Consider the following 23,164-nt stretch of genomic DNA (forward strand, 5'->3'; position numbering starts at 1 on the left):
CTTTTCACTAACTCACCCTTCTATCAGTCTTTCCAACTTCTAAATTGGTGGCTGGGGATTCAAATTCTAATGAATACAAAATCAAATGGAAAACCATTACCTAAGCATTCCCCACTCCGCATTTGTTCATTTCTAAAAGAAAAAAAGGCCACAAGTAGGCTGAGGAGGAATAGGGGATGGGACAAAACTTGGAAGTTATCTACAAAACCAATCTTAAGAGACTAGCCGGCCCCAGCCTTGGCTGGCAGGCTTCCATCCAAAATATTGCGGAAAATATAACCATGTTAACACTAACAATAAGAAATGTTACACATTAACATCACTAAGTCCATTGGGTAGGTGATATCTCTAAACGAGCACTTGATGATGTACCAAGAGACGAAAGCTAGCTACATACAGCGCAGGAAAAGATGAACGGGAAGGATGAAGAGTGTGTGTTACATACAACGTGAGAAAAAGGTCTGCCCCACGTAACCCCCAGCCATAGCCCTTCTCACATTGGATTCAAACAACTTGGGATTGTCCCTTAAAACTGCAGCAGCATCGTGATTCAGTGGGTCCTCATCATTTGGTTCCTGGTACAAATATTTAAAAAAAAAAACAAAAAAAAAACGGGTAAGACGACAACTCATGATGTTAAAAATTCGCTAAACTGCAGCCTTCTACAAATCTGGCTAATCTATACCGTGAACAGATGGTAGAGTCCATAAATAACAGTGTTAATATTGAGAACAGGCTTCCAATCCTCCCGCAATATGTTGAGGCACACATTTCCTTCCAAGTCAATGTTTGGATGGTAAACCTGCATAAAGTGTAAATAATTACCATATGAAGAAAATTTCCTCTGTACTCGAGGGGTCAGATTCTATGGGTAAGGAGCCATCCAGGTTTACCTTTGTCTTGCATTTGACTTTAGGTGCTTCATGCGGATAGATGGGGGAAACTGTAAAGGAGAAAAAAAATGTGCCTCCTCTGTAATTCAGAGAAAAGCAATCAATTAGGAAAATTAGTAGGCCCAACATTAAGAATATTATTAGGAAGGCAGGAATGCATATTTGGAGTTAGTTAGTGGAAGGCATAAAAGGATGGAGTAAGAGAATTTGGGATGAACATTTTTCTAGAATTAGTTTGTGGGAGAGAACAAGGCTCCTGCACTTTTCAGAAACTTGCAATTTTCTTTCTATATATCAAGAAAAAAAGAGGAAAGCACTCCACTAGCAGGCAACAGTTTAAACTAAAGATTGCTCGAGTATGAATCTCAGAGAAAATAGAATGAATTCTTACAAATAATAGCCCTCATCAGGTCGTATTGACACCTCAAAGTTCATGAGGTCATCCTTGCCATTGGGAAAGGTTATGTTACATGATTTCGGTAGATTCAGCTCACTAATATCTGCAACAGATTAGGTACCAACAGTAACTAACTAACAAGGTTTCGATATCTCAAATTAGCAGAGACACATAAGTTGACAATCAAGTCCAACTGAATAAATAGACTTCAGGGCAATATGCTGGGGTATGACTCATATCAAATGCAATTGGAGAAACCATCTAAATAAAGAATCGCATGTAGATGACAAAAAGGACGTGAAATTTGGATCTCACTCTCAACCAATAAGTCATATGATATATAAGAAGCGGAAAAAATAAAAAGAAGAATACAAAATAGGCCACTCCAGGGCTTCTAGTGTATGTTTTCTTTCAGCTATTGACAGACTGAGGTTATTTAGTGCACCAATGACCCCATCATTACTGAATCTGATAGGACAACATCATATAAACGATCACAAACTTTATTAACATCTAAGAAACAGATAATATGTTAGGATGGAACACTTCTTTTCATAACACAAGCAAAATTTCAGTCCTGCTTAAGTCAACCAGTTTAATAACAGTCACTCAATAGAATTGTGACTAATTGAAAGTTTCAAAATGGCTCATTTAGAGGAAAAAATCAAAATTCACTTCTAATGACCACCAACTTTCACTTAATGGAAAGGTCGTTTTGTTTTTTGACTCCCATACCATCACACATCAAGAAAAGGTATTAATTCTTTGCATTGGAATGCCCCATGCAACTGAAAAGTTTACACAAGCAACTCCCCACTAGGACAACCTCTCATTTAATTTTCTCCCAGAGTAACAAACATAAAGAACCATTGCAGGTTCACTATCACTTCCAACCAGGCAGGCTTCCACACAATTGTCTTTTTCCAGGATCTCATAAAAGTGGTCTAGCAGAAAGTGAAAAAAAATGCGACTATGAGCAGCCAAAAGGACAAGCACTAAATTCCCTAGTGAATAACCAGATATCTTCGACTAAATCTCTCTCAAAATTACCTACGAAAATATTTTGTCTAAATGAAAAAATTGAAAGAAATAATCATTGGAAGTAAGCCTAGGAGCATAATACATGAAAATTCTTGTGCACTCAAACATTCCAGTTAACTGCTCGCTACGACAAGCAAATTACAAAAAGTTTGTAAAATACAGACCGGCTATCCATATTTATATAAACTCAGGATACTCGCTCATCTTAGAACAACGTCAAATAATCATACACTATTGTACGTGCATGGGACACATTGGGGAAAATGGCATTTGAATATAAGACTTCCAGTTTGAACAAGAAATCTAAAGCCACTTAATAAAAAAATAAGGTCTTCAGAAATATGCTAAAGTTTGCAATATATTTCCTACTTAACATCAAATAATGACCATCCATCTCTACATAAACTCAGGACACTCATGCATCGTATAACAACATCAAACAGTAATACACTATCATAAGTGCATGGGACACATGTAGTATTTGAATATAAGACTTCTTATTCGTACATGAAGTCTAAAGCCACTTAATCAAAAAAGAACATGCTAAAGTTTGTAATATATTATACAATTTAACTGGCGTGACAACATACAATACACAAAAAAGAATCTTCAAATGTACTACACAAAATCTATTATTGATGCATGGAACCAACTTGAACTAATTTCAAACACTTTCACCTCGTTGCTTCTCATTTAAATATAAAGAACCAGATAAACTTTTTTAATTGCCAAACCTTTGTGAAGACGTAATTCCCCAGCACTTTGCTTCTTTGCAGGTATCCCATTAATAGCATTTTCAGCAAGTTCTCTCTGCTTCTCCTTGACTTTAAATAGCTTAATCATATTCCTGCAGCAGAATATGCAATTACACCCCATACATATGTTATATTCACTCAGAAACCAACTTTTGTTAACAAGAACGAAACAACACAAAGATGCCACGAGAAAACAAGGTCAAACCACCCAAGAATAAGACGCTCTCCAGACCTCCTTTAAAAACCATCCTCCATGTGTTGAAAAACCCTTCCAATCCTCTCCAATAAAAAAAAAAGTTTCACAACACAATCAAGAGAACGGCCTGTGAAGGCGATCTGCATCTCCCACGAAGAGTGGATGCAACAAAACCTCTTCAAGCACACAGCATCAGTCCTGGATTCCTGACTAAGAGATCTCAGACAATCCCAAATCCCAATTGCCTACAAGATCTCAAACTAAATCTACATGGCATACAAATAAGGCAAAGAATGAGGTTCCGAACCTCCAAAACCTCTCTACAAAGAACACACCACTTACAATCGAGGCTACCAACGAAAACCTCCAGACCGAATCAACAAACAAAACATTCGCATCGAAACTGATAATATTATGCACAATCCCAACACTAAAAACTGTCCAAAACAAATAAGCATAATCAAATCTCGATTTAGAAAACGAAAAACAACAAAAGTTCAAACCGGAGCCTCCACAATGACAATGCGATCCCGCGATTAATCAAATAAGAATTACGTTTCTAATTAATATCGAGCCATCCACAGCCTATATTGCAAAGACGCAATAGACAACCAACCCAAAATTGAATAAACAAAGAAGGCGATATAAACAACACAAGAAAGAACCTGGGGAGGAAGAAATTGCAAGAAACCCGAAATCGAGAGGGGAAAAAGGGGGATCTAAAGAAGCAAACCTGTGAGGTGGTAGCAATACAGAGGAGAGGGAATTTAGGTTTGAGTTGCAGACGCGGGAAAGAAGTAGGAGAGGAAGAAGGAGCGATTTGGCGAGCGTGGCTGAGCCCTACGGTCAACAAATAAATACCGCCTTCGATTGGACTGTCACACAATCCCCGAATTTTTCTTCTGCTTTTTTGTTACGCTGATTTTCCGTTTTTCAATATTATATTATCATTCTTCTTTTTTAATGCAATAATTGAGCTAATTCAAGGTTTTTTTTTTTTTTTTAATTCCCTTAAATTATCGTCATTATTTGGTTTAAATTATTATTTAGATATTTATTGTTAAATTTATTAAACAAAATTTATATTTATGGAAGTTTTTTTAAAAGTTAATTGTTAATTTTGGTAAATAAAATTTATTATTTAGATATTTTTAATCATGCCTGTAAGCATGTGATTGGACAATGCAATTAACGACTCCTTCAAAAAAAATAAAAATAAATAAATAAGTGAATTATATATGTAAGTTTAAAAAATATATATATATAATTATTATTATTAATTTGAAAAATAAAGTTGACTGAATTACACAAACATCAAAAACACATAAATGAATTTTAATAATACACAAACAATTTTTTAATCTATTATTGACAGCACGTGACACTATTCAAACATTTTTTGACAGACATTTATGAAACAAGAAACACGTGCTATATTACTTGTCCTACACTTCTTCCATTGAATTTTAAATTATATAAATTCTGTAAATTGAATTAATCAAAATTACCCAGAGAATAATCACATCTAATAAAGTTTATATTTAATAGCTTATAATCGATAATTTTGCTACCCCATTTCAATTCACGTCATAATTATTAACCTACATAATTTTAAAAGACCAATTTTGTAATTTGATAAGTTAATAAATTAATAATAATAATAATAATATAAAAAACAGAAAACCCTTTTGACATTTATTTAGTGTCGGCACCGGCGGTCTGTTCAAAAGGATAGGGATACGAAGGGAGAGTGGTATATATGTGGCGACACGTTTGCGTCAACTCAACCAACTCCCATGCGTTGAATTTCTTTATTTTTTATATTAATTGTATTTAATGGTTTGTTGACCATTTTAAAGCCAATCTGAGAAATCCCTTCCTTTTGGGGGGCCGAAAATTTGGAAATAAAATTTGATTTATTTTTAAAATATATTATCTTTCAAATAAGCTCCAAACTCGCGGACAATCAGAGAAACGTGACGAGAATTTGGAATTTATAAAGGAGAAAGTGGAATAAAAGAGATAATATTATTAATAATAATATATTTTTGTTTGTGAGTCAGGTGATATGAATTTAGGATAACGACGCATCTATAGCCAATTAGATTACACGTGTAAAGCGCGTCCAATTAGGAATGAAATAACCACTATGCTTCATATACCTGACTTGCACCTAAACGAACAAATACTTTTTTTTTTTTTTTTTTGCTTATCCTTATCTTAATTTTGGAGCCTATAATTTATCGTACACCTGTTATTATTTAAAAAAAATTAAATTTTTATCTGGATTGGATAGGATAAAAAAGAATAAAGGAATATTTGAAAGGAGATAAATATTTTTTTCTTTTAAAAAAATATTATTTTTGGATAATCACGTCGCTTTGATTGTATTAGATGAAAATATAAATATTTGGATTATGAAAAAGTTAATTATTTATTTAATTTGAAATTAGATAAAATATCGATTTTGGGGAGATTACATCCACCGGCTGCCGCGTACGTGATTTTGATTGTCGGTGAAAAGTGAAAAAAAAAATCAAAATATCGCGTTTTAATCCAATTGATTATGATAATTATGAAAATAAATAAAACGCGGCGTCCGGTTGCCGGTGAAGGTGCGGGACGGCTATATATATAAAGAAGGAAGGGAACGGGAAACTCCAAGTTCATTGCGTGCTCCTGCCTATTGGCTTCTGCCACTTTCCAATTAAGATTCGTTTTTGATTCTGTCAATGGCGTCCACGAAAACCCTAGCGCGCCGCCTCTTCAACGCCTCCAATCGGCTATTCTTCAACACTTCCGCCAATAAACTCCCACTCGATCCCGGAGATCATGGAATATTCCGGCGATTCCTTCATCAGAGGCCCAATTTTCCCCCTCCCTCCACATTCACCCGATCGCTTCCCTCATTGCCGATTGGATTCGGGAAGGCGATGGAGCAGCTTGTTTCTCGCGATAGGATTCTTCTAGATGGATTGAAGCCGCCGGCGGCGGGTGAATTGGATGGACTCACGGTGGAGGAGACGAGGAAGTTGGTGAGATTGGCGGAGGTGGTTAGAATGAAGAGGAAATTGAAGGAGATTCCGACGAGCCGAATTACGTATCGGGAATTTGTTCGAATTTGTGGTGAAGATAATTCAGATGGAGATGAAGATTATGGCGTTGAATTGGCCAAGAGGCTTGATGAGTCTGGCGCCGTTATCGTACTCGGAAACGACGTCTTTCTCCATCCCGAACAGGTATTTCAAAAATACTCTTACGGTTAGTTAAAAAAAAGAAACTTTGACAAACCCTTTTGACTTTTTTGTTTCCAGATTGCAAAATCAATTGGTCGCTTGATTCCAACGCTAGGAATGAACAGCGAAGATCCAATAAGTAAGAAGGAGCTAGAAGAATTGGAGAAAGAGAAGGCGATGATCGACGGGAAAGCCGGGCGCCAAGTCCGTCGCGAGCTGCGGTGGGGGCTAGGGTTTCTGGTGGCTCAAACGGCGGCGCTGATGAGGCTGACATTTTGGGAACTGAGTTGGGACGTGATGGAACCCATATGCTACTTCATAACGTCCACATATTTCATGGGTGGGTACGCCTTCTTTTTGACCACTTCCAAAGAGCCTTCTTTTGAAGGGCTCTACCAAAGCCGCTTCGTCGCAAAGCAGAAGAATCTGATGAAGCTCCACAATTTTGATGTCCATAAATACAATCGTCTCCGTAGTGATTCAAATCCTCAAATTGCATAATGGGTATACAGAAGATGAGCATTTTTGTCACTTTTCACATGAGTTCCACCCATTCTTAAATGTAAAAATACATACTTTTAAGTTTAATCCTCTCTAATCTTACGATTCTATTATAATTTTTTTCCACCTTGTTTCGGGGTAATGACTTACGCGATTAATAATGATGTAACAATGAGGCGACAAGTAATAAGAGGCCGAAGTTGGATGAATGGTAATTTAACAATTTTCTTAATTATTAGCTTTGATGGTAAATACAAAATTATGAAAAATGAATTTAAAAAAACAATTTAATATAGGTGCACAAAAGTGGTTTAAATTAAATATTTATTATTATGAGAGTGAAAGGGTCATTCGACTTACCTCCTCATCGTCACCCATGACATATTTTTATTCAAATAACTTTTAATTTCTTTTGATTTATACTTTTTTAAAGATGAAATATTTTGTTATTTCCATTGAAATTGTTTTTGACTTTTTTTCCCTACCTAACACCGTTTGTTTTAATAGATTTGGGGATTTTACTTTTAAGGAAACCTCCACTATTAAATATTTAAATTAATAATATGTATTAAAATTATAAACATATTGAATGCTTTGATAATTCATGCATTAAAATTTGTTTAATATTCAAATTCTAAATGAAAGGGACGAAATCTTTTGTTATGGAAAAGGGGTTTTATTGTGATGAATTATAAATATTAATTATATTTATTACCTAATTAGCATTCAAAATTCTACATGGTTTTTTTTAATCCTATGTTAATATTACCTCTTCACAAAACCAAAATTCCACCAAAATCAAGATTATTGAGTAAATTATATCCTCACACTCTCCAATACATGAATTTGAATTTGAATTTGAATTTCACTACCTTCCCATCTGATTCCACCGATTCCTTTTCAAAATTCGAAACGGAAACCGATCAATGATTCTTCTCTTTCAATTGAATCTCTAAATTCCCTGAAGAACAGGGGTGGTGTTTGATGATCTTCACTGAATCCTGCGTCTTACCCAGATGAATTTTGAGATAGAAGTTCAAGAAAAGCAGCAAAATGGCGCCGTTGAGCACAGAATTGAAAACCCAAGCACCAATTCCGTTGCACCCACCTTTCATGAAGTGCAGCATCAACACCCCCACATGGCAGGCTAAATTGCAACCCAACAGAACGAATTGACAGTTTACCACAAAAGGGAAACAGGCTCTTCGTAATCCAATGGCCGTCCAGAATCTATACCCGTAAACCACCGCGTACACGAGCGAGGTCGAGAGGATAGCCAAAACCTGAAACGACTGAGAAAATTCGAGCCAGAGAAATGACATAAACGTCGAAATCGAGTGGTTGAAGAGCTGGAAGAAGGACAGTCTCCGATGGCCAAAAATGGTGAAAATGGTACGGAACATATGGAAGAATCGGGATAAGTAGTAGATGTACGACCAGAAGAACACCCGCCCAGACGGCCGAGTGCCTAAGGGGAAACAGAGGAGCCACTGGAAGGGGGTTTTCGATCGCCGCCAGAACCATCGGGTGTCGCGGATCTCGGCGACGGAGGAGAGGAGGATGCCGGCGGAGATGAGGGTGGAGATTAGGGCCATGGAGAGGCAATGAATGGCTGGAATGGGGCCGAGCGGGACAGTGCGGTCGGGGCTAAGGAGGAGGCTGAGGAAGAGGTGGACGACGATGGCGAAGGCGATGTAAAAGGCTATGGAAGAGAAAAGGAACGACCAAGTGGAACCCCATGAATGAGTGTGGCTCCATCGGAATCCTACGATGGAGGGGTGCTCCGACAGCCAGTAGACCAAGTCGTGGATCAACATGATACCGGCCTGAATCGCCGTCGACGTTGAGAGGAAACGATCAGACGGCGGAGGGCGGGAATTACGTCCAAGTCATGGAAAAGCCATAGAATGGCGAAATCGGAGCAAAATTGGAGAAGGGGGAACGGTAATTTGTGGACGATGTAGAAAATTTGGGCTGTTTTTTAGGGGAAATAGACCTTTTTTTTTTTCTTTTTTTATAATTATTTTACCTTTCACCCGTGATGTCATATTTATTATTATTATTTATTAAAATACCATTTGAGTGTATAAATTAAAAGGATAAATGAGATAATTTATGATCTTATTAATCAAATTTACGTGATTATTTAAAAAAAAAAAAACTATTTTAAGCGTTATTTAATATAAATAATTTAAAACTACAAGCAGATCTCCGCCCTTATTATTATTATTATTATTTTCCAAATACATTAATTACGAAATAGCCTAATTAATACTATCAACAGTTATATATAAACTCCCTTTTTCATTATTTTTTTTAATTTCCTTTAACCTTATAGTGTATAACAAATTTGATTATATACTTTTAAAATTTTACTTAATAAAAAGTTGATGAGTGATTAAAAGAATAAATAGTATGATTAAATTAAAATTAATTATTAAAATATCGAATTTTGTTGGTTTTGAATTGATTCAATTTTTTTTATTGATATTATGTTTTATTTCCCTTAGTTGATGAATGTCAATTTTTGAAAAAGTCAATGCATTCTATTAAGTATTGAAAAAATAAGTTATTTGGTTAAATAATTAAATATTAAAATAATTTAATACATAAAAGTTTTTTGTTTTGGTGATTCAACTTTCAAAATCTACATTTTAATCCCTAAATTTTTTTTAAAAATAATAATTTTGATAGATTAATTTATTAAAATAGAAATTAAAATAAGGGTCAAAACGCAGCGTTTTATCCCAATTTATAAGAGAGAGAGAAGATGTGATGGTGGAGTACAAGTGGATCAAACTCGATCGAACGGCCTAAATTATCCGTCGACTTAAGAAATTAAATAATGATTTTAAAATGAATTAAAATTACATAAACAAAGCCCTTGAACTCTTCGTATCTTCTTCTTCTTCTTCCTCCGATTGTCCTCTCTTCTATGGTTTTCTGTAATTTCTAGGCCCGTTGCTCCTGATTTCAGAGATTCCTTCCTTCACTAATATCGCCGATTTTCTTCCTCCTTGTTTTAGGAATCTGATTTCCACCATTTCTGGTTTCGTTCCTCTGAAGGTTTGTACACTTTCTTCCTCTCTATTTGCGTTGATTTTTCTCTTGTTTTTCTTCAATCTATGTGTTTCCTTTGTTTTTTCCCTTTTTGCATCGCTGTGTTGTTGGTGTCATTTCGGTTACACTTTGCGTGTTCGGTGTGGATTCCAAAATTGGGGGTTTCTTCTTGTCTGTCATTTTGCATGGTTTTGGATCACGATCCCCTGATTTGTTTCTTTTATCGATTTTAATTAGCATCTGTTTTACGATTGTAGTTAGTTTTGATGCTTTTGACTTTGATAGGATTGTAGGAGGTTGTTGAATCTTAATTCTGATTTTGTTTTGTTTCGTGATGTCTGGTGAATATAGCTGCTGATATTTGGGGGGTAAATTAAGATGGCGAATGAGTTTGGGGAATCAACAAGTGTGCCACATCAAAACCCTTCTTGGTCCAGTAATAGTGACAACACTAACAATGATACTGGCGATTTTGAATGCAATATCTGCTTCGAGTTAGCTCAAGACCCAATTATCACTCTTTGCGGCCATCTCTTTTGCTGGCCCTGTCTGTATAGATGGCTGCATCATCACTCGCAATGTCAAGAATGTCCTGTTTGTAAGGCTCTTGTTCAGGAGGAGAAGTTGGTTCCTCTTTATGGTAGGGGTAAAGCACCATCTGACCCAAGATTAAATAGATATCCTGGTATTGATATTCCAAATCGCCCTGCCGGGCAAAGGCCTCAAACAGCACCACCCCCTGCAGCTAATGATTTTGCAAACTACGGGTTTGGATTCACTGGTGGCTTTATGCCAATGGCGGCAGCAAGGATTGGGAACTTCACTTTAGCTACTGCTTTTGGTGGTCTGATCCCATCTTTATTCAACATCCAGTTTCATGGATTTCCTGATGCTACAGTGTATGGAACCACTTCTGGTTACCCCTATGCATTCAACACATTCCATGGGGGTCATGGTCACCATTTTCCACAGCCACCGAGTCGAGGTCAGCATGCTGATAACGTACTGAAAAATCTCTTTTTACTCGTCGGCGTCTTCGTAATTCTTGCCTTGCTTTGGTGGTGAAAATAGCACAAGTGTAGAGATTTCATTTACTGCTTATGAAGTGAAGTAGTTTAGCTAATACTGCGATTTTATATATATATATATATGAATGCTTGATAGTAGTACACTTACTTTGAGGTTTCCATTGATTCATGTTGTTCACATCCCAAAGGACTTCTGGATGTTTCTTTCTCTTGCACAGACCAGCCCATGTTCACTTCTTTACCCCACCAACAGAAATAAAGATCAGCTCTAATTTGTTTAAGCTAAGATTTCCTATGTATGATCCACTGATTATTGATCTTTCCCATCAAATTTCTTCATCTCAGCTTCAAAACCACACTGAAATTATTGATATTTTGTTTATTGAAAAGAAATTTCTGTAGTTCCAAGTTTATTTGGCAGCCTGCTGATACTAATAGACATGTCTGTGCCCCTTTTACTGAATTTGTGGTTGGATGGATCTACTTTTAACCTACTGTAAGTTCTGCCTGCTGTTCACTTTTGGAATGTTTCTTGATTGCTTAGTTAGTTTCTGATCAACTTTCTTTGGTTAGGTTTGTTTTTTTTGTTGTGTTATACTAAATGCTTGATTTGCTTTCCTAGAACTACCATGGACACTCTACATTTGAAATGTGAGAAATTTATTGAACATAGTCACGGTCGGTTCTCGGCAATAGGAGATGAATGTATTGGAGATTGGTTGGGCTCGTGTGTACTCATATCTTATATATTCTTAAACTCTCACTTCTGTAGTTTCGTGTTCATAAGTTCTTAAACTTTACATTAATATTTGGTAGATAAAGTGTAGGGATATAATAGACACAAAGATGAAAGTTTATATATCGAAGGTCAATATAATGTGAATGTTGGTTTATTTTATTTTTATTTTGACCTAGACCTTTCTTTATATTTACCCAAATTGAAAGTATACCTTTCTTTACTTCTGGTCAATAACTTTAATTAGTATATTTTTAACCCAATAGTTTCAATCACAAATTAAATTTTCTAATTTTTTAAATACGATTAGCTCTTGAACTACAATAATCCTATATTCTATTCTAGTCCCCTCCACTTACATATTTGACTGAGAAACAAATCCCTGGGCCATGGGCTCATTCATGGGCTTTCATGTCAAGACTTTGGGCAACCATTTGGGACAACAATCTAATTTGGAGTGTTCTTAGGTAGTATGAATTGAGCTTTTAGATTATGGGTATAATTCTCTTAGATTTCTTTTAAATTCGAGGTCTATCATACATCATTTCATCACGAAAAAAATTTGAGAGTCCAAGATGAAATGACACTGACACTATTTCTTTTTTTTTCTTTTTTTCTTTTTTCTTTTTTTTGTCTAGATGGTTCAAGTGAATTTGTGATAGCCTTCATGTTCAAATCTTTACCTTATTTGTTCTACTAAATAAAAGTTTATAACAAAAAATTAAGATATAAAATTCAATACCTTTTTAACTTTTAGAATAGATATTTATTTCCTAAAATTCAAATTTACCCTATGAAAATGATATTTTTCTTAAAATTGACAGATTTACTAGAAATAAAATTGAATGTTTGGGATCATTCAAATTAATAATTTTTTTTTGTTATTATTTAGAAAAAAAGGGAAAGTAAATATGATTATGAATAAATGAGTCAAATACGTGAAAACGAAACGTTGAATTTAAATAAATGAACCGACGTTTTGATGGAGAGTGGGTAATTTAAATTTAATTAAATGGAAAAAAAAAAGGAAAAAAAATCAGAAAAATTGTGGATGAGATGAATTTAGCCTGTGTGTGGGTCCCTTATTCTTATGAACAAATGGGATTCCAAAGGCACAACATGCCGTGTGTGAATGTGTGCAATAATAATCTCCTTCAATAAATGACACACTTTTATTATTATTGATTATTATTTTTTTTTTTGACATTTATATATATTTGTTACTTTTTTGAGAGGATATTTACCTAAAGCTATTAATTTTTGGTGCATTTAGAAATAGGATTCATAGAATCCAGCACATTTTAAAATTATTTAATAATTTGAAGTTAATGAATATAGAAAAATTAATTAGAAAATAATAATAAGGAGGAAAAATTGGTGAAAGGGGAGTATTGGCATGTGAGGCACATGGTTTGTTTAATGAAACCCTCCAAATAATGAGGGGAAGTAGTGTTTGTTACACCCCCCACACTCTGTCTTCCATCCCTTTCTAATCATCCCTTCCCTCCCACGTGCTTTCCATTTTATTTACTTTTTTTTCCGTTCAATTAGTTATTAATGTAACATATATTATGAGTAAATATTTTTTTTAATTATTACCTTATTCATCATTTAAAATATATATTCAATTAATTTGAAGACAAAAAAAAAAAAAAAAACAATGATCAAATAATATAGGAAGTATTAAAATAATAATAATTAAAAACAAATGTTGCATTACAAAAATAGCCTCCGAAAGTTATGTTTATTGGTATGGTAATAAATTTAAGTTGTTGAATGAATCACAAGTAGGACGAGAAAACTTTCCCTATTCAACCTCCCCCTCTGCCCTTTTTCTCCGAGGTCATTTTCGTCATAAAAATATAGGTAATTAATTAAAAAAAATATATATCAATTATACTATTTATTTAAGTTCGAAATTTACTCGAGTAAATTTCAAAAGAAAAAAGAAAATAATTTTTAGAGGTGATATCGGCTTTTCATTTGGAGGGCCAGGTGGGCAGGTGGTTCCCACGTGGAAAGACACGTGTCAAAGAGAGGTAAAGAGATTAATGTGGGCCCCGGAAAGGTTTGATGTGGACGTTTTTTTCGCCAAAAAGGAAAACCAAGGCCATTCAAAATTACCCATTTGTCCCCAAAATAAATGCTTCTCTCCTAACTATCTGCCAGGACTTGACGGACATTCAATGCCACCCTAAATATCCGGAACCAATACATTTCTCATTTTTATTTTTATTATTTTTTAATAAAAATAATTTACGATAGTTAAAAAAAAATAAAAAAAAATCTCAAATTAAAAATTAAAAATGTCTAAATCCAAATCTAGCTTAAAAATTAATACCCAATATCAATCAAAGCGCAAATCTCACGTAATCAATAAAATATTTAATTACAAACAATTCTCCAAAAAGAAAAAAGTTATTACCATTTTTATTTCGGCATCCAATGCATTTGGAAGCAAATAAAAAAATAAAGATATTAATAACGCTTTAACAAAATTATTTAAATACTTTTTTTCTTTTTGTTATTAAACTTCTAAATTTATTTTATTTTATTTTTGTAGTTTCTAGTAAATTAGAGACTTACCCGACAAAAACAAAAAAAAAAAAAAAAATTATTTAAAAGATTAAGGACTAAAATGAAGCCACCTTAAGAGTTTCGAGATTAAAATGAAATTTTTTTTGAATTTAGGGACTAAAATAAAAATATTCTTTATTAAATTTTATTTTCCAAAAAATGTTTAATTAATACATTATTTGGGTTTTAGGAAGTGGAGATAAAATTGATTAATTAGAAGTAATGATTGTATAATGAATATTTATATGCTAAATCACACCTCCTTGTACTCCTAATATTTTTGGAAACAGCTTTCATTTAATCTCCTTTGGACTTTATGTTAAATTTCATTATTATTTAATTAAATACCATATATTAAAATCATATAAATTAAAACTATATATTATAATAATATATAAAGGGTGGTTGGTCGAGAGAGGCAACGTGGGTGTGTGTCCAATTGAAGTTGAAAGAGACGCACAATGCTTTAACTTATTATATCTCTATATTTCCCTCTTTCGCTTTCTCAACCATTTCATTCAGTCCAACTCTGTTCTTCTCCGGCAACATGCCCCGCCCTCCGCCGCCGTTGATTCCCCTTCTCCTCCTCCTCCTCTTCGCCGCCGCCGCCTCTGCCGCTGCCTTGAAGTTCAAAGAAGCTCCCGAGTTCTACAACTCACCCACCTGCATCTCCATTCATTCTCTCCACGATGACGTCCTCTGTTCCGATCAGGCCGTCCACGTCGCCATGACTCTCGACGCCGCCTATCTCCGGGGATCAATGGCGGCGATTCTTTCCGTTCTGCAACACTCCTCTTGTCCACAGAACATCGTCTTCCATTTCGTTTCCTCTGCCTCCACCGACATCAAAGCCCTACGATTCACTATAGCTAATTCCTTCCCTTACCTGAGATTCCAAATTTACCCATTCGACGCCGCCGCCGTTTCCGGCTTAATTTCCACTTCCATCCGCTCCGCTCTTGATTCCCCTTTGAATTACGCTCGCAATTACTTGGCGTCGTTAATCCCCCACTGCGTCAAACGAGTCGTTTATTTGGACTCTGATTTGATTCTCGTCGACGACATTGCCAAACTCGCTGCTACCCCACTTGGGGAAACCGCCGTCCTCGCCGCGCCGGAGTATTGCAACGCTAATTTGACCACCTATTTCACACCCACCTTCTGGGCCAATCCCTCACTGTCCCTAACCTTCGCCGGACGAAATGCCTGTTACTTCAACACTGGGGTTATGGTCATAGATCTCCAACGGTGGCGCTCCGGCGACTATACCACCAAGATCGTCGAATGGATGGAGCTCCAGAAGCGAATGCGGATCTACGAGCTCGGCTCTCTCCCCCCATTTCTCCTTGTTTTTGCTGGGTTTATAGCTCCAGTCGACCACCGGTGGAACCAACACGGCCTCGGCGGCGATAATTTCCGGGGACTATGCCGGAATTTACACCCCGGACCTGTGAGTCTCCTGCATTGGAGTGGAAAAGGGAAACCGTGGGTTCGTCTGGATTCGAACAGGGCTTGTCCACTAGACGCTCTTTGGGCTCCGTATGATCTTTTACAGACACCCTTTGCTCTGGAATCTTAGTATTAAATTACATTACATTACATTACATTACTTCTTTGTTCATATGGTTTTAGGAATAGATTAGAGGAGATTTAAGTATCGGTGTCCCTCAATCTTGTCCATAAACAGAGATTTTCCCATATTTTGTTGTTCCTTATTAATACAGACAGAGCTTATTTAACAGGAGCTTCTTCAGTATTACAGTTAATTGCACTTACTTGGGGAAGAAGAAGAAGATGATCATGATGACGAAGACGATGATCGTAAATTTGAAAGACGATCATTGATTATGTTTGTATTTATACTCTTTCGATGTAAAGTTGTTCTAATGATTTAATGTTCGTGTTAAATCAAAGAAGATATGAGATCCAACTTTGAGTCGTTGTCGTGAATATGGTGAGATTGTGTATTGGTAATTAAAGTTTCAAACTTTCAATGAGCTCTAATAGAGCTATGGCTATTGCAGATTTCATCTACTCCGAAAACAGAGACGGTAACAGTCCACTCCCACTGATAACAGATATTGTTCTTTCTTAGATTTTCTCTAATGTTTTATAAAACACCTCTTCCAGTAGAGGTTTCCACACTCATATAACTAATGCTTTTTTCCCTTTGTAACGACTGGGATCTCACAATCCACCCCTTTGGGGCCAGCGTCTCCGCTGGCATACCGTCCGATGACGGGCTCTGATACCATTTGGAACAACCCAAACCCACTACTAGAACATATGGTCCTCTTGGGGCTTTCCTTTCTAAGTTTTCCTTCAAGGTTTTAAAAACTCGTCTTTAGGAAGAGGTTTCCAATCTTATGAGAAATACTTTATTTCTCTCTCTAACCGATATGGGATCTTACAAATACCCATGTTTTTTCTATTTTGTCGGTGGAAGATTCAGCAAAAACACACAGATCAAAAAACAAATTCCGCCATGCTTGGTCTTGACCAATTTGAAACAAAGTGTAATTTTTTTCTCAGTGCTTGTTCAGGATTCGATCAAAGAACTTGTTTTTTTTTCTTCCAATTAGAGCGTTAATGATTAATATTATGAAGAGGTAAGATGATTAATTATAGATATAAGTAATATTAATAAAATAGGTAAATTATATTTTGTTATATGATGTAATGAGAAATTAAAATTAAAATGAAATAGTGAGAGAATGATTGTTTAATGAGAGTCTTTTAACATTGGATTCAATTTGAATGTGAAAGGGGGGATTTTATTGGGACATTAATTATTTGTCTTAAATCAGATGCTTTCTTATTAATTATCATCTAATTGGATTCATTTACTTTTCTTTTCATAAACCTTACATTGACTTTCATATTTTATTTACAATATCTTAAATTATGGTTTAAATCTCAACACATTAATTTCTTTCTAAGCTATAATTCATTTTTTTTAAAGCATGATTTATTTTAGATATTTGTGTCATTAATTATCTTAAAATTACCAAACAATTGTTTAATCGGTGATAATTCAATTTTTAAAGCTATTTTCTATTTAAAAATGTTATTTTAAATTGAAAATGAAAAATAAATAAAAGGCAAAGAGAGAGAGAAAGGGAGGGAGCAATGATAGATAAGGGGAATCTTTGATAAAAATGAAGAACGCGGTTTGTTGGCTTTTAATAAATTGACTTTTTGACTTTTGACTTTTTTGAATTTAAATGAATTTTTTGAAAAGTAGATCTGCCCTTGTCTCTTTCCTCAATACATTTTTTTACTTTTTTTTTTTTTTTTTTTTTTGGAGAAACAATTGTGTCGGTGGATTCAAATTTTCCTTTTTCCTTTTTTTTTTCCCTTCATTGGCAATAAACTTTCAGGGATATATTTATTGCATAATAACCGTTAAACATGAATTATTTAATCTCTTTTTAAATTATCTTATAGAAAGAAACAAACTTCACCATTTATTACAAGATTATCATATTTATTTTGTTCCTATTATAATTTTTTTTAAAATTTATCGTCATTTTTTAAAAAACTGTTGATGATAAATAATAAATGAAAGTTGGCAATTTTTTTCCATTCATTACCAATGCATTGACCAAAAATGGTCGCCCAAAAAATAGAAAAAAAAAACATTTTTCTTTTAGTAATACAAATTAGAGGGAAAAAAATGATGGTTTGTTTGGTGAAGGCAACCCTGGTTGGGCCTAATTGGATCCGAATGACACGGGCCGTTATCCTTGCACTGCTAGCAGGAGGTTTTCGCTGTTCTGTGAAACCAACCTCACGCATTGCCCTCTGGCTTTAGAAGCCGATGAGGCTTGAGGCCTTCGCCTGCACACCATGGCTTAGCTCCACGCTTGGAATGGGCGATCCAGACGAGGTCAATTGCGGAACCGGCCCACCAAGGAGAACTTCCCATTCCGTCACATTAATGCTCCCACATGGGTCACAAGCTTGCGCAATCAAGCTTGGCGGCCTCTCGTGCTTCAATTAATTTTTATAAAGGAAAGCAAAGTCGAATACCCTTTCGATGTGGGAGGAATAGAGGCCAACAATCTAAGCCAATTAACTAAAGATTAACTCATTTGAACAAGAATAACCTTGTCAGCTAAACATCCACTCATATCTGTTACCTCTTTTTTTTTTATTTTTAATATCCTTACTTATAACTTTTTACATTCACCAAAAGTAAGATGATGTGTTTCATTATCAATGCATTGACCAAAATAGTTTGAACAAAAATACACAGGAAAAAAATGATGGTTCGGTTGGATCCAACCGACTTGGCCCGTTATCCTTGCACTGCAAGGAATGGGAGGTTTTCGTTGCTCTGTGAATCCAGCCTCACGATGCCCGCCCAATCCCCATGGCTTGACTTGATGCTTGCAATGGGCAAGCCGATTAAGATCAATATCGGACCCAGCTCAAATAGGGAAGCCTGCCCCATTCCATCACCTTACCACCCCCACTTGGGTCACAAGCTTGCGCAACCAAGCTCGGCAGGATGTTGTGTTTCAAGTCACTTAATAAAGAAAGGCAAAGCTAAACACCCTTTCGATGTGGGAGAAATAGAAGCCAACATTACAATCCAAATAACTAAATATTACCTAATTTTAACATCAATCACCTTGCCAGCATAAACCTAATTTAATTTAGTATGTGCTAATTTAATTTAGTATCAAAGTATCATGTTTAATAGTATCCCACACTTTTTTGTGTTCATTAAATTTATGAATCTCGAAAATTCAAAAATATAAAGCTTATTTTAAGTTAAAAAATTAAACATACACAAATTTTAAATTTTAAAGACTAAATTTGTATTTCAACATAAATAATCAATAACATTCCTTCAGTTCAAATACTAAATTTGTATTTTAACATAAACAATCAATAACATTCCTTCAAATACTAAATTTGTATTTTAACATAAACAATCAATAACATTCATTCATTCAGTTCACATCATTGTAGCGTGAGATCCCAAATCTATGGGAGAGAAAATTCATTCAGTTCACATCACTGTAGCGTGAGATCTCAAATCTATAGGAGAGAAAAACGAAACATTTCTTATAAAAATATAGAAACTTATCTTCTGCGGATGTGTTAGTATATAATATAATTAATTGGTTCAACTTTTTGAATATTTGCATTAAAAAATAAATATATACTTTCAACTCTACGTTTCGTAATAATCACCAGAGTATCTGTGCATGTTCCTTTGGTAACCGCCGAGTATCCGTGCATGTTCCTTTGGAGATCCAAGCATTGAACAAGCAATGGCGTCCTATCTTTACAAATGATGTCAAATCCAAGCTGCTCGGTACCATTAAAGGCAGCCCTGATGCAATTTAATGAAATTTCAAACTGCGTCAGATCTGCCATGGCGGATGATCCACGAAAATCTCCCATTAGGACAGAAGGAATCAGGTCCTGTTTATCCCATCACCAAATAAACTTCTGATTCGAATACCTGTACAAAAATTAAAAGAGAAAAAAAGGCTTCTTGGAATTGATCTATTAATATTTTCCCCAGAATTTGATTTATTTGAAATTTTGTACAGACTAAGGCTTCAGTACTAAAACTATTACATGGTTGGAAAATGATGAACACGAGAACAAAAACAGAGATGGATCAATCAGGACCCAAGAAGGCAACTCCAGGCCAAGTAAACACAGAGCGAGGCACTCTGCCTTCCATTCCATATCCACAATTCAAATGCCAAATTTCCGATCATCCCGACACACTGTATCTCGTGTTTCAGTCAAGGCACTGCAACAGAATTACTTGTAAGGCCAGATATCTCATACGCCATCGATCATAAACGCTTCCAGTATATCAGTCTTGTTCGTTCTCATAGAAAGTCAAGTCAATTCTTGGGAAGCAACTTGTTCATTTTCTTTTTTAGTGCCATGTCAAAGTCGGTATCTGATAATGTTAATAACTGGTTCAGTAACAACATCACCCCGCTCTTCTTCATAATTGCATACCTTGGTTTAATCCTCCCCTCCAAGCTGTAACCAAAATATTGGGGGAATTTGATTAGCTCTGATTTTGAGTACTCCATGGTTAGAAAGAAATCCCATTTTGGCACTATATTCTCAGCCAAGCTGAAAGTATACAACGCTCCATATCTTGAGATCATGGTTCCAACATCCTCCATGCTGTAGCCCCTCTCCAAGAAAAACTGCGTCACCGGTTTCAAATTGCCCTCGATACTAAGACCAAACGTCTGAGGGGAACGATACAAAAGGACAGCAACATCGACTCCCAGTGAATGAAAATATTCAGCTGTGGGCCTTAACTTTTCCTCCACACTGTAACTTATGATGTGTGGACAACGGGTCAATATTTTACCGACGCTCTCCTCTGAGATTCCCATTTCATAGAGGAAACCAGTAGTTGTCTCAACCTTCTGTTTGCTGTAGGTGAGAAGCGCTGGAAAACGGTATATTACTTTCGCCCATTGTTTCTTGTCGACACCCAAAGTTTCTAAGAATAACATTGTTGGTTTTAGATTTTCAGTCAGACTAATTCCACATAACTGTGGCCTCTTGTTGAGGATAGTAGGGATATCAGATTTTGGCACCCCAAGATCAAGAAAAAACTCGATCACAGGCTTTATTTTCCCCTCCAAGCTGTAGTAAGCAAAAGCTGGGAATTTGCGAGTAATTTCCTTAATTTGCTCAAGTTTTAAGCCATGCTCCATCAGGTAAAGAATCTGAGGTCGAAGCTTTCCAGTAGGACCTAATTCACTCACTCGAGAGACAGCTCTCAGCTTCTTCGTGTCAATTGTTGAATTCGAGACGGGAACTGTCGTAGTAGTCTTTTCCTTAATAGAACGATTCGGAAAGTTTTCCACAGCATGTATGAGATGAGTCCCATGCTCTTCAAAAAGAGACTCAAGATAAGGATTCAAAGCATCTCTAATCTCAAGTGTTGTCAACTCTCGCCCTGCATATTCATACGAACTATATTATAATTCTAGCAACGAAACTCTATGTCGAACTAAATCAAATTCACTGTGATAGGCGATACGATAAAAAGTACATTGAAATCGAACCTACTAGATACCGAGATTTATGAACCAAATGAAGCCTCAAGAGAAGATGATTGATGAAGAGATCAGACTTGTTTATTGTTCTTGCAGCAATTGCATTGCTTAAACCTTGTTTCTTTAAAAATAAGGTTAAAACAGCCTTGGCCTCTTCTTTTTCAGCTGTTAGAAGGGCTGGAGATACAACCTTTAAGTTCACCGATCCATCATCTATCTCAGAATCTGCTATATTCCATCATTAAAACACAGAACACAGCATGGTTGAGAAACCACAAGCTTTCAACAAGAGATTAAAACCACAAACTGAAGCACTAACCAAATTTAGCTCGGCAAGAAAAGAGTTTCCTAGAGAATGAAACCTGAACCCTATATAAAACAAAACTACTGAATGATCAAAAATATATATTCACAGAGTCAACAAAAGGACAGCTCGTGCAGCCACTCTAACTTAACATCATTCATTGAAGAAATCTCACAATAGCCATCAGGAAAAAGAAAAACACGCAACTCTTGAGTCACAACTCACAGAGTACCTTTGAGTAGGAATGAGACAGTCATTTGGCATGAAGAAGATACGAGCGGAGCGTATAACACTGACACCACTCATCTTTAAGGTTTGGCGCAGAAAATCCCCTTATTGAGTGACTAAAATTGAACGGTACTCCACAGAGTTTGGATAGGGTAGTCTGTCAATTATGAAGCAGAAAGAATGAAAATGCATTAACAAAACTCTCCTAGAAAAAGTGATTTCTTCATCTTTGGAGTTCAAAATTTTCAAGTAATTGCAAATTGCAGATTTGAAGGAGAGAAAGAGAAGGGATGGATGGCACCTACCAATTTTGAAGCACTGCCGATGTTGGCTGCCGAAGAACAAGAAAAGCAGAGACCGGAAAGAGAGATTAAGATTGAGGGGCAGAGACAGAAGAACGAGACGAAGCTGAGATGAACCCTAAATTATGTGCGAGAGAAGAGGGGAGTCTGAGGTTGAGAGTGACACGTCGGATGGGGAAGATAAGGCAACTGGTTAAAATTATATATTTAAAATGTTGCTTTATTACGAAATTAGAAAGTATTATTATAAAAATATGAGAATATATTAAAATAAACTACCCAAAATAGTTTTATTAATTTTTTTTTAATTTTTATAATCGACATGTTAATAAAAAATTTAAAGTATAATAATAAGTTTTATATAATTTGTTTTAATATTTTTTAACTCATTTTTAATAATTAAAAATTACTACCTCTACAATAATATAATATTGTCCACTTTGGTTTTGATTTTTCTTAAACGTTTGGCATTAAAAAAAATATATATATATATTTCTTAGTTATAAACTCGTGATCTTTTCACTTTCTACCAACGTTGTACAATCAATTACTGCATGTTTTTCCAATGACAAGGACGTCTAAACTGGAAAGGTTCGATAGAGTTTGATGCAATCAAGAGTTTTCTTCAAACCAGAGAAACTGCCTTGTTTGCCTTCTTGAACCCATCTCTGTAGTCTTTTGAATTATTTGTTTCGATTTGGTGTATGAAACATTCTCCGAGTTTCTTCTCTATTTCACTCGGTTGCTCGTGCTTTTTCGAACGTCCAGGTTGCAGGGAGGAAGATAAAGAAGCAGCAGCCATGGCAGTTTCAGACCCCACATTGATTTTGGATTTCAGCCACATGTGAG

At 35.5% G+C, this 23,164-nt stretch overlaps 6 protein-coding genes, 1 non-coding gene and 1 pseudogene across 9 annotated transcripts; 3 read left to right on the plus strand and 5 right to left on the minus strand.

The window, feature by feature from the left end:
• Positions 1 to 264: 264 nt before the first annotated feature.
• LOC111803044 (NEDD8-conjugating enzyme Ubc12) lies at positions 265 to 4,184 on the minus strand. Of its 2 annotated transcripts, none has more exons than XM_023687295.2 (6): positions 3,948 to 4,184; positions 3,066 to 3,178; positions 1,285 to 1,393; positions 894 to 972; positions 686 to 802; positions 265 to 575 (listed from the first exon to the last, which is right to left on the minus strand). In XM_023687295.2, the coding sequence occupies exons 2-6, from the start codon at positions 3,172 to 3,174 to the stop codon at positions 438 to 440; spliced, it is 552 nt and encodes a 183-aa protein (XP_023543063.2). In that variant the 5' UTR covers positions 3,175 to 3,178; positions 3,948 to 4,184; the 3' UTR covers positions 265 to 437. The 2 variants fall into 2 exon arrangements, with proteins under 2 accessions (XP_023543063.2, XP_023543062.2); XM_023687294.2 differs by having other exon boundaries at positions 4,016 to 4,173.
• A 1,752-nt stretch (positions 4,185 to 5,936) lies between these two features.
• Positions 5,937 to 7,137, plus strand: LOC111804016 (calcium uniporter protein 3, mitochondrial). Its single transcript, XM_023688665.2, has 2 exons — positions 5,937 to 6,521; positions 6,597 to 7,137. Exons 1-2 carry the CDS (start codon positions 6,015 to 6,017, stop codon positions 7,017 to 7,019), a joined length of 930 nt encoding a protein of 309 aa, XP_023544433.2. The 5' UTR covers positions 5,937 to 6,014; the 3' UTR covers positions 7,020 to 7,137.
• Positions 7,138 to 7,806: 669 nt separating this feature from the next.
• Positions 7,807 to 8,996, minus strand: LOC111804017 (fatty acid elongase 3-like). Its single transcript, XM_023688666.2, has one exon. It carries the CDS (start codon positions 8,834 to 8,836, stop codon positions 7,943 to 7,945), a length of 894 nt encoding a protein of 297 aa, XP_023544434.2. The 5' UTR covers positions 8,837 to 8,996; the 3' UTR covers positions 7,807 to 7,942.
• Positions 8,997 to 9,894: 898 nt separating this feature from the next.
• Positions 9,895 to 11,388, plus strand: LOC111803169 (uncharacterized). The gene is made up of 2 exons (XM_023687454.2): positions 9,895 to 10,085; positions 10,431 to 11,388. The coding sequence occupies exon 2, from the start codon at positions 10,458 to 10,460 to the stop codon at positions 11,142 to 11,144; it is 687 nt and encodes a 228-aa protein (XP_023543222.1). The 5' UTR covers positions 9,895 to 10,085; positions 10,431 to 10,457; the 3' UTR covers positions 11,145 to 11,388.
• Positions 11,389 to 14,843: 3,455 nt separating this feature from the next.
• Positions 14,844 to 16,118, plus strand: LOC111803314 (putative galacturonosyltransferase-like 1). Its single transcript, XM_023687656.2, has one exon. It carries the CDS (start codon positions 14,968 to 14,970, stop codon positions 15,997 to 15,999), a length of 1,032 nt encoding a protein of 343 aa, XP_023543424.2. The 5' UTR covers positions 14,844 to 14,967; the 3' UTR covers positions 16,000 to 16,118.
• Positions 16,119 to 18,092: 1,974 nt separating this feature from the next.
• LOC147790456 (signal recognition particle RNA) lies at positions 18,093 to 18,402 on the minus strand. Its single transcript, XR_015422794.1, has one exon.
• Positions 18,403 to 18,681: 279 nt separating this feature from the next.
• On the minus strand, positions 18,682 to 18,930 carry LOC147790457 (signal recognition particle RNA; annotated as a pseudogene).
• A 999-nt stretch (positions 18,931 to 19,929) lies between these two features.
• On the minus strand, positions 19,930 to 22,500 carry MDA1 (Mitochondrial transcription termination factor family protein). Of its 2 annotated transcripts, none has more exons than XM_023688931.2 (5): positions 22,319 to 22,500; positions 22,018 to 22,170; positions 21,801 to 21,850; positions 21,491 to 21,706; positions 19,930 to 21,381 (listed from the first exon to the last, which is right to left on the minus strand). In XM_023688931.2, exons 2-5 carry the CDS (start codon positions 22,089 to 22,091, stop codon positions 20,297 to 20,299), a joined length of 1,425 nt encoding a protein of 474 aa, XP_023544699.2. In that variant the 5' UTR covers positions 22,092 to 22,170; positions 22,319 to 22,500; the 3' UTR covers positions 19,930 to 20,296. The 2 variants fall into 2 exon arrangements, with proteins under 2 accessions (XP_023544699.2, XP_023544698.2); XM_023688930.2 differs by having other exon boundaries at positions 21,491 to 21,709.
• Between the last annotated feature and the right edge of the window lie 664 nt (positions 22,501 to 23,164).

Source organism: Cucurbita pepo, chromosome 10 (genome assembly GCF_057944985.1).
Source record: "Cucurbita pepo subsp. pepo isolate OVF chromosome 10, ASM5794498v1, whole genome shotgun sequence".
Classification (NCBI taxonomy): domain Eukaryota; kingdom Viridiplantae; phylum Streptophyta; class Magnoliopsida; order Cucurbitales; family Cucurbitaceae; genus Cucurbita; species Cucurbita pepo.

Excerpts from the sequence above, each read along its gene's own strand:
- LOC111803169 (XM_023687454.2), top strand. The coding sequence starts at position 10,458 with ATGGCGAATGAGTTTGGGGAATCAACAAGTGTGCCACATCAAAACCCT.
- LOC111804017 (XM_023688666.2), bottom strand. The coding sequence starts at position 8,836 with ATGTTGATCCACGACTTGGTCTACTGGCTGTCGGAGCACCCCTCCATC.
- MDA1 (XM_023688930.2), bottom strand. The coding sequence starts at position 22,091 with ATGAGTGGTGTCAGTGTTATACGCTCCGCTCGTATCTTCTTCATGCCA. Across the intron at positions 21,851-22,017 it reads TGTCTCATTCCTACTCAAAG|GGTTCAGGTTTCATTCTCTA; the intron begins GTACTCTGTGAG and ends TGTTTTATATAG. Across the intron at positions 21,382-21,490 it reads TAAATCTCGGTATCTAGTAG|GGCGAGAGTTGACAACACTT; the intron begins GTTCGATTTCAA and ends ATGAATATGCAG.
- LOC111803314 (XM_023687656.2), top strand. The coding sequence starts at position 14,968 with ATGCCCCGCCCTCCGCCGCCGTTGATTCCCCTTCTCCTCCTCCTCCTC.
- LOC111804016 (XM_023688665.2), top strand. The coding sequence starts at position 6,015 with ATGGCGTCCACGAAAACCCTAGCGCGCCGCCTCTTCAACGCCTCCAAT. Across the intron at positions 6,522-6,596 it reads TCTTTCTCCATCCCGAACAG|ATTGCAAAATCAATTGGTCG; the intron begins GTATTTCAAAAA and ends TTTTGTTTCCAG.
- LOC111803044 (XM_023687295.2), bottom strand. The coding sequence starts at position 3,174 with ATGATTAAGCTATTTAAAGTCAAGGAGAAGCAGAGAGAACTTGCTGAA. Across the intron at positions 1,394-3,065 it reads GGAATTACGTCTTCACAAAG|ATATTAGTGAGCTGAATCTA; the intron begins GTTTGGCAATTA and ends AATCTGTTGCAG. Across the intron at positions 803-893 it reads AAGTCAAATGCAAGACAAAG|GTTTACCATCCAAACATTGA; the intron begins GTAAACCTGGAT and ends CACTTTATGCAG.